The sequence below is a fragment of the Physeter macrocephalus genome, chromosome 14 (assembly GCF_002837175.3).
Source record: "Physeter macrocephalus isolate SW-GA chromosome 14, ASM283717v5, whole genome shotgun sequence".
Taxonomy (NCBI): domain Eukaryota; kingdom Metazoa; phylum Chordata; class Mammalia; order Artiodactyla; family Physeteridae; genus Physeter; species Physeter macrocephalus.
Window position 1 is genome coordinate 91,020,710 of NC_041227.1, and position 14,015 is coordinate 91,034,724.

At 59.8% G+C, this 14,015-nt stretch overlaps 2 protein-coding genes across 2 annotated transcripts in view; both read right to left on the minus strand.

Moving 5' to 3' along the window:
• The window catches only part of SPNS2 (SPNS lysolipid transporter 2, sphingosine-1-phosphate), a 43,336-nt gene extending 41,427 nt beyond the window's left edge, over positions 1–1,909 (minus strand). The window contains exon 1 of the transcript XR_008619408.1: positions 1,729–1,909. The gene's annotated coding sequence lies outside the window, so the exon portion shown is untranslated. The remainder of the gene's footprint in view (positions 1–1,728) is intronic.
• Positions 1,910–2,890: 981 nt separating this feature from the next.
• SPNS3 (SPNS lysolipid transporter 3, sphingosine-1-phosphate (putative)) overlaps positions 2,891–14,015 on the minus strand; it is a 47,619-nt gene continuing 36,494 nt past the window's right edge. Inside the window, 4 exon segments of the mRNA XM_055090854.1 lie at positions 2,891–3,049; positions 3,953–4,124; positions 4,225–4,323; positions 10,089–10,154. Coding sequence (XP_054946829.1) covers positions 2,961–3,049; positions 3,953–4,124; positions 4,225–4,323; positions 10,089–10,154 — 426 coding nt within the window. The 3' untranslated portion in view covers positions 2,891–2,960.

Here is a 14,015-nt window from a genome sequence, read left to right on the forward strand (position 1 = left end):
ACGGGTTCGTGCCCCGGTCCGGGAAGAGCCCACATGCCGCGGAGCGGCTGGGCCCGTGAGCCATGGCCGCTGAGCTTGCGCGTCCGGAGCCTGTGCTCCGCAACGGGAGAGGCCACAGCGGTGAGAGGCCCGCGTACCGCAAAAAAAAAAAAAAAAAAGAAAGAAAGAACTACCCTGATTATAGGATTCAAGCTCCAGCTCCTCAGCTGGCATCTGAGCCCTCTGGTCTCAGCCAGTCTGTCCTGCTTCCTCTCTCTCTCCCCGCAAACACACATACCCCCTCCTTTCTGACCACACCACACCTCTCCGTGATTCATCACATATCTTCTGCCTCACCCCCTGCACTTTGCCTGTTCTATCCACCAGGGATTCCCTTCCCCACACTTTCTCTGGCTATTTACCAGCTCCTAAGCCGACTCCTCAAAGCTTCTGAGGGATGTAACGCCTTCTTCTGCCCATAGGTGTGCCTCACTTGGCCCACCCAAGTGTTCCCCTGTTCCTTCTGGGGCTGTGAGGTCCAAGGGCAGGGTTGGAGTCAATGCCCAACACCAAGATGGGCACCCACTGGTACCAACGCATGTTTCTGGAACTGGCATAAATGAGGTTTCTGATCTTTCTCGACAGCCTGAGGACTCTGAGGTGGGAGAGGTGGGGGTAGGTGATGACTCTTGCGAAGCCCTTGCCCATCTCCTGGGAGCTGAATCTCACAAGGGTCCTCCCCAGGATTGCAGGGAGGGAGATCCTGGAGCTGGGCTTCTGTGGACCTAGACCCAGCCCGTGAGAAATCACATGAGGTCTCGGTTAGAAACACACCTCTTAAATATAGCTGGGGAGTCTGCAGCTCAGAGAGGACAGGAAGGGGCCCGGGTCACACACCCAGTGAACCCCGCACAGACTGACTGCCTCCTTCTCAGAAGAAACCAAGTATGATACTGTGATTTCTAATAAGAAATATATATTTGGTCTTCATCCTGTTTCTGGCACAGAGCTCCTAAAACCCTTGGAGTTTCCTAGGTGATGAGAGCCCTAAAAGTGTCTTTCCTTTGTTAAGGAGGTGACTTTTGGAACTCACCTAAGGATGAGGCTGCCTGCCAGAGAACCAGCCTTGTGATTAGAAGGTTGGAACTTTCAGTTCCACCACCCCCGCCAACTACCTCCGGGGAGGGGAGAAAGGCTGGAGATTGAGATCAATCGCCAGTGACGATCTAATCAATCATGCCTAAGTAATGAAGCCTCCGTAAAATCTAAAAGGACTGGGTCCGGAGAGCTTCCGTGTTGGTGAACACGTGGACATCTGGGGAGAGTGGTGCCTGGAGACAGCATGGAAGCTCCACGCCCTTTCCCCATACCCTGTCCCATGCATCTCTTCCATCTGGCTATTTCTGAGCTTTCCTTTATAATAAACTGGCAATATAGTGAGTGAATGGGTTTCCTAAGTTCTCTAGCACATTAATGGAACCCAGGAAGGGGTTGTGAGAACCTTGGGTTTACAACTGGTCACAGCCTGGACTTGTGATTATTGGCATCTGAAGCGTGGCACAGGGGTGGCAGGGACAGTCTTGTAGGACTGCACCCGTACCCTGCGGAATCTGATGCTATCTCTGGGTAGACAGTCTCAGAGTCGAGTTGAATTGTACGTCCCCCAGTGGCAGTCAGATAATCGCTTGGTGGTGTGGGAACGGCGCCCCTCCCCCGCACCCACACTGTAACTTGGTGCAGAACCCTTACCGTGCATCCTCATGAATCCTTTCTCTCCTAACTTCAGGGCTGGCCGTTTCAGGAGCGCCAAGCATCAGATCGCGGGTAGAGGGGGAGGTCATCCTGGTGACGGCTGCTCCTGAGGGGGGGGCTGAGACTTGGGGGTGAGGGTGGCAGGTGCGGACTGAGCGGGAGGTCCAGCTCCTGGAGCCTGTCCCATCGAACATAAGGGGCAGGGAGGACACCACAGGGGGCAGGGGTGGAGCAGGCAAGGGTCAGGAGGTGAGTGTGAGTCTGGGTCACTGCTCTGCCCGCAGCTGCTGGGAGGCAGGCCCAGCCTGGCACACCGAAGGTGGCGATCAGCAAGTGAACAGTGATTGCCTGGCTGGGCACCAGGGGCAGGGGAGACCTGCTTATGCTCATGGTGGAAAGAACATGCCTCCCCACTGCTGCCCGCCTGGAAGCTGTTGATCTCCTGCGGGGCCCACTGCGCCCAGGTGCTCCGAACCCAGGGGCAAATATGAGTCCCAGGGAGCCGGCCCTCCCCGTGGGGGAGGGGGCCGGGATGCAGAGCAGGGCCCTCATGCACAGCCATGCCAGCCCCGTAGCGTGGGTCTGTGCAGGCCTGGGCACTCCTCTGAGTGCCTCCTCGGTTCCTGCAGCCGCACTCCCACACCAGCACCGGAGTAGAAACCTCTCTTCCAGACTACTGACTCAGTCCCCACTTTAGTTCAGAGGGTGAACGCGCGCAGAGGGCTGCCCTGTGCTCTCCTGACCCTGCAGACTGGGGAACCTGGGTCAGAGCGGGCGGTCCAGGGTGGGGACGCTCAGAGGCCCCTGCTGAGCAGCCCTGCATCCTTGGCCCAGACTGCCCACCTCGTCGTCTTCTGCTTCTAATCCCAGCAGAGACACCTTGAGGCTATAAATAACATGATTGTCTAAAGGCCTATATCCACGGGCTTTGTACCGGCCACACTTTAATCGGGCCCGCTGGCAGCCAGGCTGAGGGCCCCGGGCTGGCGTGGCCTCGTGCTGGGTGCAGGCACAGGCTCAGGCCTCCCACCAAGGGTGCTGACAGCTCAATTCCCAGCCCAGCCACAGGCGCTGCCAGCTCTCTCGCTGGGAGCGAAGAAGCGGCAGGTGCAGCTTGGCCAGGGTCCCGGAGCCGCAGTCAAAGGTGGGTAGAGGCACTGATACAGTGGAGGCCGCCCAGAAGGGTGCGAGCAGGGTGGGTGGGGCCTCCTCGCCGCAGGGCAGGGGCCTCAGGGGTCCTCTGGGGAGGCACCTGTGCTAGGAAGCAGGCATTGGCTCTCCATGGCCTCGCTGCCCACATCCTTGCTGTCGGGGATCCCTGTGGGAAGAAATCGCTCAGCCAGCCCCAGAGGCGGCAAAGGTGTTTGGGGACTAGGCCTGGGCACAGTCTGTCATGAAATCCTCTAGCTTCCGTTTTCAAAATAAATTCCAGATCCGACCCGTTCTCCCCACCTCCAATGCCACCACCATGGTCTCAGCCCCGCTGCTCTCCCCTGATGGTTGCAGGGCCTCCTATGGCCTCTCTGCTTCAACACTAACCCCCTACGGTCCGTTCTCAACCCAGCAGCACCAGAGCGGTGCTTTTAGGATGTAAATCAGACACCTTGGGGCTTGTGCACTGGAAACCAGAAAGCAGCTCCCATCTCACTCAGTGTAAGGCCTCAGTCCTTACAGAGGCCCCCACAGCCGCCATGCTCTGGTCCCATTACTGTCACCCTCGTCCCCACCACTGGCCCCCTTGCTCCTGCTCCAGCCACACTGGCCCCCTTGCCAGTCCTCAAACACATCAGGTCCACTCCTACCTCGGGGCCTTTGCACTAGCTTTTCCCCCTGCCAGGAGCACCTTCCCCCAGATAGCTGCGGGGGCGCAGTACGGACCTCTCTGATCACCCTTTCAAAAACTGCAACCTGCGCCCACCTGTTCCCCTCTCCCCACTTTCCTGCTTTATGTCTCTCCATAGCACTTATCACCTTGAACACACTCTATCTTTTGCTTCCTCTGTTTGTTTCTTGTTTGTTTCGCTTCACGGGGGCTCGGACTTGGTGTTCACTCCCCGGCATCTGCAACCTTGCCTGGCACATAGCAGGGACGTAATAACTACGGGTGAATGGATGAATGAATAAATAAATAAACTAGCCAGAGGCTCAGCGGGTGGGTGGTGATCCTTGCTCCTATAGGGTCAGCCCTGAGCCTGGTGTGGGTGCAAGGCGGCAGGGGTACCTGTGCCTGGCTGCCGGGCCTGGGCCCGGTCTCCCTCCAGGTGCAGTGCGGTCAGCAGGAAGCGGCCGCCACCCAGGGCGATAACGAAGGCGCAGCACAGGAAGCTCTGTTGAAGGCTGAGGAAGCGCTGCAGGCAGGAGTCGGGACGCCCAGCCCGCAGGGCGCTGGAGATCTGCAGAGGAGACAGGCTGCGTGTGCCGGGCCCAGCAGACCAGCCTCCAGGCCTTCAAGTGCACTTCCTCCCTGGAGCCCTGCCATCCAGCCAGCCTTACGAGTCCAGGGAGGTAGGGGCTGCCGGCACCTCCCAGGATGTGGCCCACCGTGCTCTGAAGCGCCTCTGCTGTCCCCCCGCACCTGGGTACCACCACGGACTGCAAAACACAGAAGCACCAAGGGAGCTCCCCAAGCGAGGGCAAGGAGTAGGTGCCCCCTCATGCCCTATTCTGTCCCCCGGCTGCCAAGGACCAGCCTGGCAGGGTGACAGGCTGGCGAAGAGAGTGGGATGGCAGGGGGTCGACGACCCCAATGCCTGAAGCCCCACCACTGAGCCATCAGGTCACTTGGGGGCTCAGGAAGGCTCCCTGGTCCCCTGGGATGGAGCTGTCAGGTCCCTGATGAAGGCCACCCCTCTTGAGGGTTCACTGTTAAATCAGGGCGACCAGGCATGGCTGTGACAACAGTGACAGGGCAGGTGTGTCCCAGCTCAGGGGCCCAGAAGGCAGTAGTGTGGGCTGTGGGGTGAAGAGTGGGTGCACAGCTAGGCGCCTGCACGTGTGGGCACCTGGGCGGAGTGGTGTGGAGGGCTCAGCCCCCATCTCAAGAAGCCCCTCTGGGCAGAGACCGAAGGCAGCCTTGCTGAAAAGGCCTACTTGGGAGGTTAAGAATATGAATTGCGGAGTCAGATCATCTGGGTTCCAATCCCACACCCCCCACTCACTAGCCGTGTGACCTTGGGCAAGTCACGTCACCTTCCTGTGCCTCAGCCTCCTCATCCCCATATGGGGATAATAATAGTACCTACATAAAGGGTTACTTTCATGATCGTTCCTCATCTGATACCTGGAGGACATCAGGCTGAAATAATGCCCTATGATTCTAAGAGGCACAAAGCTTCCAGGCATTTGAACATGCTGTGCCTTCTGCTTGGCAAGCCTTCCCCTCTCTGGTCCAGCTGGAGCATCTCCATTCATCCTTCAGGACCGACCTTTGGGTCACCGCCTCTGTGAAGCCTTCCCGGAGTTCAGGTGCCTGCCCTGAGCTCCCCCAGCTCGTGTGCACCCCTAACTGAAGGCACATCCCCCTCAGCTGGAAGGGTTCGTGGTCCTCCTCCCCTTACCCTTACACTGTCCAGCAGCAAAGCTCCCGCCTAAGTTCTCTTGGGGTCCCTGGGGTTCAGCAAGGCACCAGGCACAGAGGGGACTAGCTGAAAGTTTGCCAACTAAATAAGTCAAGTAGAACCATCTTGGAGACTGGTCTCAGTAGAGGCCCTGCCAGAACCCAGGGCTGCAGCAGACAGGGGACGGGGTGAGCCAAGGTGTGAAGGCCAGAGCCCGGGGACTGCAGAGAGGGGTTTGTGGGTGGGCAGGGCAGAGCAGCAAGAGTCACTCTTGAGGGTGACCGGCCGGTCCCGGAGTCACCGGCGCTGAGCCACTCTGTCCAGGTGGTGAGAGAGGCCAGGCCTCCCACCCATCACCTGGACCTGCCAACAAGCGTTGAGAAGGAACTGACCACAGCTCTGCACCTTCCCCAAGTGCTTCCTTCTCACCCCATAATTATGTGATTACTCACTGGGGGTTCTGGGCAGAAGGGCAGGGCCTCCTGGAAGATGGAATCTGAGTGTCCGAACAAGTCCATGCAGGGGCCGGTTGGACCCTCCCTTCCTCCCCTCCCAGGAACTCCAACCTGCGGGACCGGACCAGCCCCTGATGCCAGTGGCGGGAGAGGTAGGTCTCCCCTTCCCTGTTCTGGGTCCCCAGGGTCTCCATGTAGCCAGGGGCCAAGGCTGGGCCCCACCAGCAGCTGGAGAGCCCGGCAGGTAATTTTAGAAGTTTAGAGGCTTTGGGGTTCCCAAAACTCCAGGCTCACTCTATTCCGAGACAAAAACCCCCTCTGTTTTCGACTCGCCCTTCTTAGAAGAGCTGTTCCCTTTATATCCAGGGGCATAACCAGCGCCAATCAAGGGCGTGCATCAAGGGAGTGCAGAAAGTCGGTTACTGCACCAGTCACCAGGTGCAGACTCCCTGGCAGCCTGCCTCACGTTCCCCACTCAGCCCTCCCACCCAGACACCCCTGGGAGGGTGAGACAGACAAGTGAGCAGACAGCTACCTAGGGGCAGCAGGCAGAGCAGCGAAGCATGGAGACCGGACAGAGGGAGAACAGAAGGGTGATGACCCCCCAGCGGGAGGGGGTGGCGATGTGCTGAGGAGGTGGGAGGTGAGCCTGGTGGCGGATTTCCAGCACCCTGGAGGACAGACCTGGAGCGAGTCCCCCTTCTACCCTACTCCCCACGGCTGGCGGTGGGTAAGCTGGAGCGGGGCCCAGACAGACAGGAGGGTGGGGAGGGAGCCAGAGACCCCATCAGTAGGTCTGGGGAAGCAGGGAGCTCATCTGGGGAGACACACTCTCCAGCCTTCCAGGAAGCAAGGCACTCTGAGGCCCCGCCGGGCAGGGGGAGGTTGCCGGAGGTGGGTCTGCAGTGGGTCTTGGCTGTGACGAGCCAAGGTCCTTTTTATTAACTGACCCACCAGGAGGTAGGGGCTTCCCAGCGTGCAAAGAGTGAGCTCCCCGTCAGAGAGTAGGTGAACAAGGGGACGGACTGCACTAGTCAGAATGTCGCAGAGGGTTCACGAGCTGGGGAGCTGGCTACACTAGACCAGTGTTTTCCAGTGCGTTCTGAGGAACGGCTCTACCGGGATCACGCAGGACATTCGACAGCAATGCAGATCCCTCGACCCAACACAGACCCAACTGAATCAGACTCTGAAGACAGAGGGCCTGGAAGCTGAATTTGTAACAAGCTCCCCCAAATCTGATTCTTAGGCTCAGTGAAGTTTGGGAACCACTTAAGAGTCCCTGAGGTCTCTTCCCCAGAGAGAATCTGGATTCTCCTCCTTGCGGATAAGCAGATCAAAGAGAGCCGTGTCCCTGAGGCAGGACTGACATGGGGCCACGGAGCCCACAGTAACCCCTCAGGAATGTGCGTGATACGGGCTCAGCTCCCTCTGCCTGCGTAGCCCGGGCGTAACTGGTAGGTAGGTACCACCATTCTACCCACTGCACACTTGAGCAAACCAAGGCCAGCCAGAGAGGCGCAGGGCTGGGAGTGGAAGCTGGTGGACTGTTCCAGAAGCCTAGCTCCTGGGCTCTGCTGCCCTCTCACCTTCTGTGCTTCAGGAGCAAGGGCAGCCAGCAGGGACCTCCCTGCACTTCCTGCCACACCAGGGTCGCCACACTTCCTGCCCCTGCCTGGCTCCAGGCTGCTTCCTCCCCAGCCCCATCCCACCCCCTGCTGGCCTCTCTCCACCCATCTCCCCTCCGGCCCCCTGGAGCCTGCTCCCGCCTCACCTCTAGAAAAGCAACCCCAGCTACCTATGGCCTGCCGGCTCCAGCTACCACCCTCTCTCTCCTCTCTCCCCTGCACGCAGCTTCTTACGCTCCAGATCACGTCACCTCCCACCCTTCCTCACCTCCCACCAGCTGTCGTCTGTCTGCCCTCCACCCCACAGCTGGGAGCCCCCCACTGTCGGAGACCACTCCCCCCTGGAGCCTTCCCCCTCTCTCTGTCAGGGGACTGAGCTCCAAGAACCGCAGGAACTGGTCCAGCTCCGGCCACCAAAGTGTCACAAGGCTGTCCTCCACTGAGGGGCTTTGGGAAGGTGGGGAGGCAGGGGAAGGGGGGCTAGAAGCCTTCCTGGGATGACAGGCCCCGCTAAGCTTTAGGGGCTGGAGGCCTCCAAGCCAGGGAAGGACCATGCGGAGCACTAAGTAGGCTGGATCATGTCCAGCCCGGCCCCCTGGGCAGTGCCAGCCAGCTCTCCAGCAGACCCAGATGGCTCAGACTATGGCTGACTGGCCCCCTCACCCCTCCTCTCCTGCCCCCAGCCCACACACAGCTCTACAAAGAGCCTGGCTCTGCCAGGTTAATCATTCCTGCAAACAGACACGGTGGTGGTGGGGGGACACACAGGCGCAGTCTTCACATATCTGCAGGGCTGCCATGTGGAGCAGGGAGCAGGCTGGGGGTGGGGACATGGAGGAAGCCGCAGGGGGCAGGATTCAGAGGACAAGTGGGCAGCCCCACTCAAGACAACGTTTGCCTGGGACTTCCCTAGCGGTTCCACACTTCCAATGCAGGGGACACGGGTTCAACCCCTGGTCGGGGAAGTAAAGTGCCACATGCTGCGCAGCTCGGCCATAAAAAAAAAAAAAAAAAAAAGGACATTTGCCAGCACAATTCCACATACCGAGGGCTTTCCTTCAGGCTATCTTGCTTACCCCGCCAGGCTGGTTATGATTACCCCTTTTTATAGACAAGGAAACTGAGGCCCAAGGCCGTTCAGCAGGTCTATGGCTGAGTCTGGGATGGAGCCCAAGTCTCCTGCCTGGAGGGAGGAAAAGAGAAGACCCGCCAGCCCTGCAGCTGATACACCCACCCAGGAGTCAAAGACAGGACAGCCCTGCCTACATCCGCTGAGCCTGGGCCAAGAAGAGGGCCAGAGCATCTAGACAGAGAGTGAGCCTCCCGTCCACAGCAGTATACTCAAGCAGGTTTTGTTGGCTAATTAAATGACTACACTTCCCCACAGCCCTTTCAAACTCAGATTCCAGGACGCCAGGATTTCTTTGGGAGATGGAAGATGAGAAAGTAGGAATCGCTGACTTGCTATCAGAATCCCAGCCAGCATTCTCTGTGCCAGGCACAGGGCAAAAGCTTTACATGGATAATCTCATTTCACCCTCACAATATTCCAGGAGGTATTTTCATCCCCATTTTCCACACAGGGAACCTGAGGCTCAGCGATACAAAGTGACTTGCCTAGGTCACACACAGCTAGTAGGTGGCAGAAGCAGGGCTGAAACGCAGGTCTGTTTCCTGAATCCAGGTTCGTGCCCCTGCACTAGACCCCCTTCAGGGCAGCTCTCAGGCGACTGCAAGCTGCTCTGGTTCCCTCATGCCCACCCAGCCCTGGACTGCCAGGAGGCAGGAGGAGGGCTCTTGGGGTGTCCCTAGGTTTGGGACCCTGTGTAATCCACAAGGGCACAGCCCTTCAGTGTTCAAAACATTTCCCTGCACATCTCCTAGAAGGAGGCAGGGAGGCTGGATGGAGAGTGTGAGGCTCAGGGAGGGTCCTGCTAGACTCTGGACCTAGCAGTCATGGGGTCAGGATAGCATCAGTCCTCATTATAGCCTGAGCCGGCCCCTTGCCTTGCAGCCCATGATATGGGGGCTGGGGTGGCCTGGACCCACCTGGGCTCAGTGGCCCTGAAGTCCGGCATCCCTGTCTGCACACCCAGAGTGGAGGCCAAGGAGACTTGCTCCTTGCTTGCTGAGAAGTGCAGTCAAGAAAGAGGGAGGGAGGCCTGGAGTCAAAAAGCCCGGGCCCCAGGGGCTTCCCTGGTGGCGCAGTGGTTGAGAGTCCGCCTGCTGATGCAGGGGACACAGGTTCGTGTCCCGATCCCGGAGGATCCCACATGCCGCGGAGCGGCTGGGACCGTGGGCCATGGCCACTGGGCCTGCGCGTCCCGAGCCTGTGCTCCGCAGCGGGAGAGGCCACAGCAGTGAGAGGCCCGCGTACCGCAAAAAAAACAAAAAAACAAAAAGCCCGGGCCCCAGTCTTGGCTCAGTGCCTCTGCAGGCTGTGTGACCTTGGTTCAGGCACCTGCCCTCTCTGAGCCTCCATTTGCTCATCTACAGAATGGGAGTGATGGTCAAAGGATATGTCTGAGACTGTCAGGGAGGCCCCCGGTCCAAGGTGACTGTTCACTGACCTTGGTCCCCTACCCCATGGTCTCTGAAGCCCCTCCTGACCTCTAGGCCACTCAACAGCAGAAGTCCAGCCCTGAGCAGGACAGGCTCCAGATGACCCTGCTCGAGAGGCCCCAGGACCAGCCCTCCGTTCCGACTCCCACACCTACCAGCAGGATGTTAGCAACCACGGCCCAGTTGCAGGACAGGAGCAGCTCCCCGAGGGCCAGGAACACCTGTGAACAAAGGGTGGCCGGGGTGAGGCTCCTTGATCTCAGTCACCAGCCCCTCCCCACACTGTTTCTTCCCGAGAAGGAGACTGAGGCTGCCCAGAGGAAGGGCCCATCGAGACTTACTTGGGTGCGTGAGGTTTGCAACTGTTTGCCCAGTTGCGGCAGCCTCCAGAGTGGGGAGACATTCCCATCTGGGCAGACTGGCAGCCGTGACCCAGAGAGGAGTGTCGGGGCCCAGGCCTGGGAAGAACACTCCCCCTGATGGATGGCCCCCAGGGTCTAGCCACTGAGGTCACCCAGGAAGGCAGCCGGGACTCCCAGGCCACGTTTAAAGGTGGAGAAACAGGCACTTCCCTGGTGGTCCAGTGGGTAAGACTCCGCGCTCCCAATGCAGGGGGCCCGGGTTCAATCCCTGGTCGGGGAACTAGATCCTGCATGCGTGCTGCAACGAACAGTCCACATGCTGCGACTAACAGGTCCACATGCTGCAACGAAAGATCCCATGTGCCGCAACTAAGACCCGGCACATCCAAAATAAATAAATAATAAATAAGTAAATAAAATATTTTTAATAAATAAATAAAGGTGGGGGGGCTTCCCTGGTGGCGCAGTGGTTGGGAGTCCGCCTGCCGATGCAGGGGACACGGGTTCGTGTCCCGGTCCGGGAAGATCCCACGTGCCGCGGAGCGGCTGGGCCCATGGGCCATGGCCGCTGAGCCTGCGCCTCCAGAGCCTGTGCTCCGCAACGGGAGAGGCCGCAACAGTGAGAGGCCCGCGAACCGCAAATAAAGAGTGCCGCGGAGCGGCTGGGCCCGTGGGCCATGGCCGCTGAGCCTGCGCCTCCAGAGCCTGTGCTCCGCAACGGGAGAGGCCGCAACAGTGAGAGGCCCGCGAACCGCAAATAAAGAAAGAAAGAAAGAAAGGTGGGGAAACAGAGGAGAAAGGTCCAGGGTTTGCCCACCCTCCCCTTTGTTCCCCTAAGGCCTGTGTACACTAAGGAGGTGCCTACTGCATGCCAGCCAGACTGCCCAGTCCAGGCCTCCTATCAACAGCCCCTCCCAGGCCTTCCCCTTCCCAGACCCCGAGAGCAGCACAGGCAGGTGAGCAAGGCTGAGACAGTAAACTGTGCCCGGGTCAGGGCCAGGGCTTGTCTGAGGTTGCCAGCTGGCCCAGGGCAAAGCCATCCTGAGACATGAGGCTTCCGGCCCCGTCCAGCGCCCACCCCCACCCCGGGCACCTGTGGGGCTGGGATAACCCTGTGTGCCCACCCTCCGCCTCGCTATCTGGAGGCCGCTGTGTGCCTGTCTCTCCCAGCTCCCTGAACCCCCTCCCTCGTGCCAAAGGATTAGGACAAGCCTCATTCCACTCACTCAAGAAGAGTTTAATGAAGCAGCACGAAGGAGGGGAAAAGTCTCATTCCTCAGAGCTTCTAAGGGCTTATTGCTGGAGTGGAATTAGTCATTCCTGGAGTCACGGGGCTGCGCCTGGGGCAGCCCAGGCTCTGGACCCCCAAGGCCTACAAGCACCCAGGACCGCGGAACCAAAGGGCCACTGCCTGCACACTGGCTGCGCGCCAGGCACGTCCACTTTCGTCACCCATCCAACTCTCAGCCACTTCATAAGACACGTATCATTACATCCACTCCACAAATGAGAAGACTCAGGCCCAGGGTCACACATCAAGCCACTTTCCGGTGAGCCCCTCTCCCGTGCGGCCAGGTGAGGGACAGGAAGCTGTCGGTGAGGTCGGGGGGAGACTCCGAGAGGTCCCAGAGACCACAGTGCTGGGCGAGGCTGGCAAGAGGGAAGCCAGAGGAAAGCCCAGGATGGGGAGGGCTTCCAGGTGGAGGTGGCATCGAGCAGAGCCCGAAGGATGGGCAAGATCAGCACAGGTCTAGAAGAGCCCCAAGGCCGTGCCAGGCAGAAAACCCTAGTGCGCCGAGGCGAGGAGGCTGGAAGGCACCCACCAGGCTGGGCGGGCAGGAGTGTGGCCCAGGGCCCACTGGGAAGGGGGAGCGGCGGGTGTCTTCTCCCAGTCTCCCTAGCCCTTGGCCCTCCACAGACTGGGGAGCGCTTGAGGGCAGGGCGGGCCTCCCTCTGGGCCCGGGGCTGGGCACCCACAGGGGTGGGAATCAGGAAGTGGCCAGCTGGCGAGCCTTAGGCGGGGCCCAGGCAGGCTGCAGGCCCGTATTCCAGCCCCACAGGGTCTGCCAACCCGGCCTCCTGGGACCAACGTGAGGGCAGCTCACACCCATCCTTCCCTCGACTCCCACATCCACCAGGACTGCCAGGCCACTGCCCTCCCCCCACTTCCAGCTCAAATGCATCCTCCCTCCATAGCGGGGGGCCAGCCACATGGAGCCTGCTCTCTGCGGGTGCTGCGGTCTCACCGCTGCTGCCCCACACCCATGGGACATGCTCAGATACACCTTTTCCTTCCTCCAGCTGGAGCAGGGTGGATCCTGACCCTAAAATAGGGCCGATCGGAGGCAGGCTGCAGCCACAACGGGGCCTTTCAGGCTGAACAAGCTGCCTGAGGATGCCAGGTTTCCTCAGACACACGTGGAAACCCACCCCAAGCCGCCAAATCCCCGCCTCCACGCAGAGGCTTTGAGGAGTGAAAGGCCCAGCTGGGGAGAGGCCACCTCCTAATCCCGTAATTACAGAGTCTCCTGAGGCGGCTGCCTGGGCTCAAGGAGGGCCACCCCATCAAAGAGGTGTGACCCCCTGGAGGGCCACCCCATCAAAGAGGTGTGACCCCCTGAAGGGACACCCCATCAAAGAGGTGTGATCTGGCCATGTGGGGCCACCCTTGGAGGTCACCACCCTCTGGGCCTTGGTTTCCCCAACGCTACAACGATGGGGTGGCCCAGCGCCCCGGCAGCCCCCTCCACCACCAACAGCCTTTGCTTTTAAAGCTGCGAGATAACTTCAGTTGGTCCCACAGCCTGCGTGCAAATCGGGTCTGAAAAGCCAGCGGCCTCTACGACCAACGCAGACTTGCGTTCCACAATTAAAAAACAAAACAAACAAGAAGGGCCCTGGTCTGAAGTTAAGTCACGGTGAAGAATGTAGCCAGCCGACCGCTCAAAGCTCCTCCCACACGGGCCCCTCAGCCCCCTGGATGCCCTCTTCTGCACGGCCACAGGCCCCTCGCACTGACCAGGTCCCCAAACCTGCTCTCTCCTCCTGTCCCCCCACGTTACTGTCCTCGCCCAGGGTGCTTGAGGTAGCCAGGATACAGGACCCACCCACAGACTGGCCGCCAGCAAGCTGCCCGAGCGGCCAGACACGGAAAGGGGGAGGCGGGGGGTCCTACATGCCTTGCTCGCCTTTGCACCCCTCCAGACACCGATTCCTGTCCATTCTGCATCCTAAATGTCCCTCAGATCTGCCCCCTCCTCCTGGCCACTGCTGCTGGCCCGGTCCAGGCCTCCCCCGTCCCTCCGCCTCACCAGTTTCCCAGGCCCCACCAACCCTCCCAACAGCAGCCCCGGAGGGGACTTCCGAAAGGGAAATGGGAAATCTGCCCTTGTCCCCTCAGTGCCTGTTCATGGCTCCCTGCACCCTGACTCTGTCTCCCTGGGTGATAGGGCCTGGGAATGCCGCATGAGAAGCGTGGAGCCCCTCAACCCCTGGCCTTTCCATTTCAGACTCAAGAGGATTTCCCCCTCGAGTTGGGGCGGTGATGATGCATATTTCTGGCCTTAGTCACCCCCGGCCAGAGAGGCGCGCGCGCACACACACACACACACACACACACACACACACACACTGACACATGCACACGCACTCACATCACACACAACCACACAAGCACACAGACACGTGCATCCTCAAGACACACACACACACACACACACA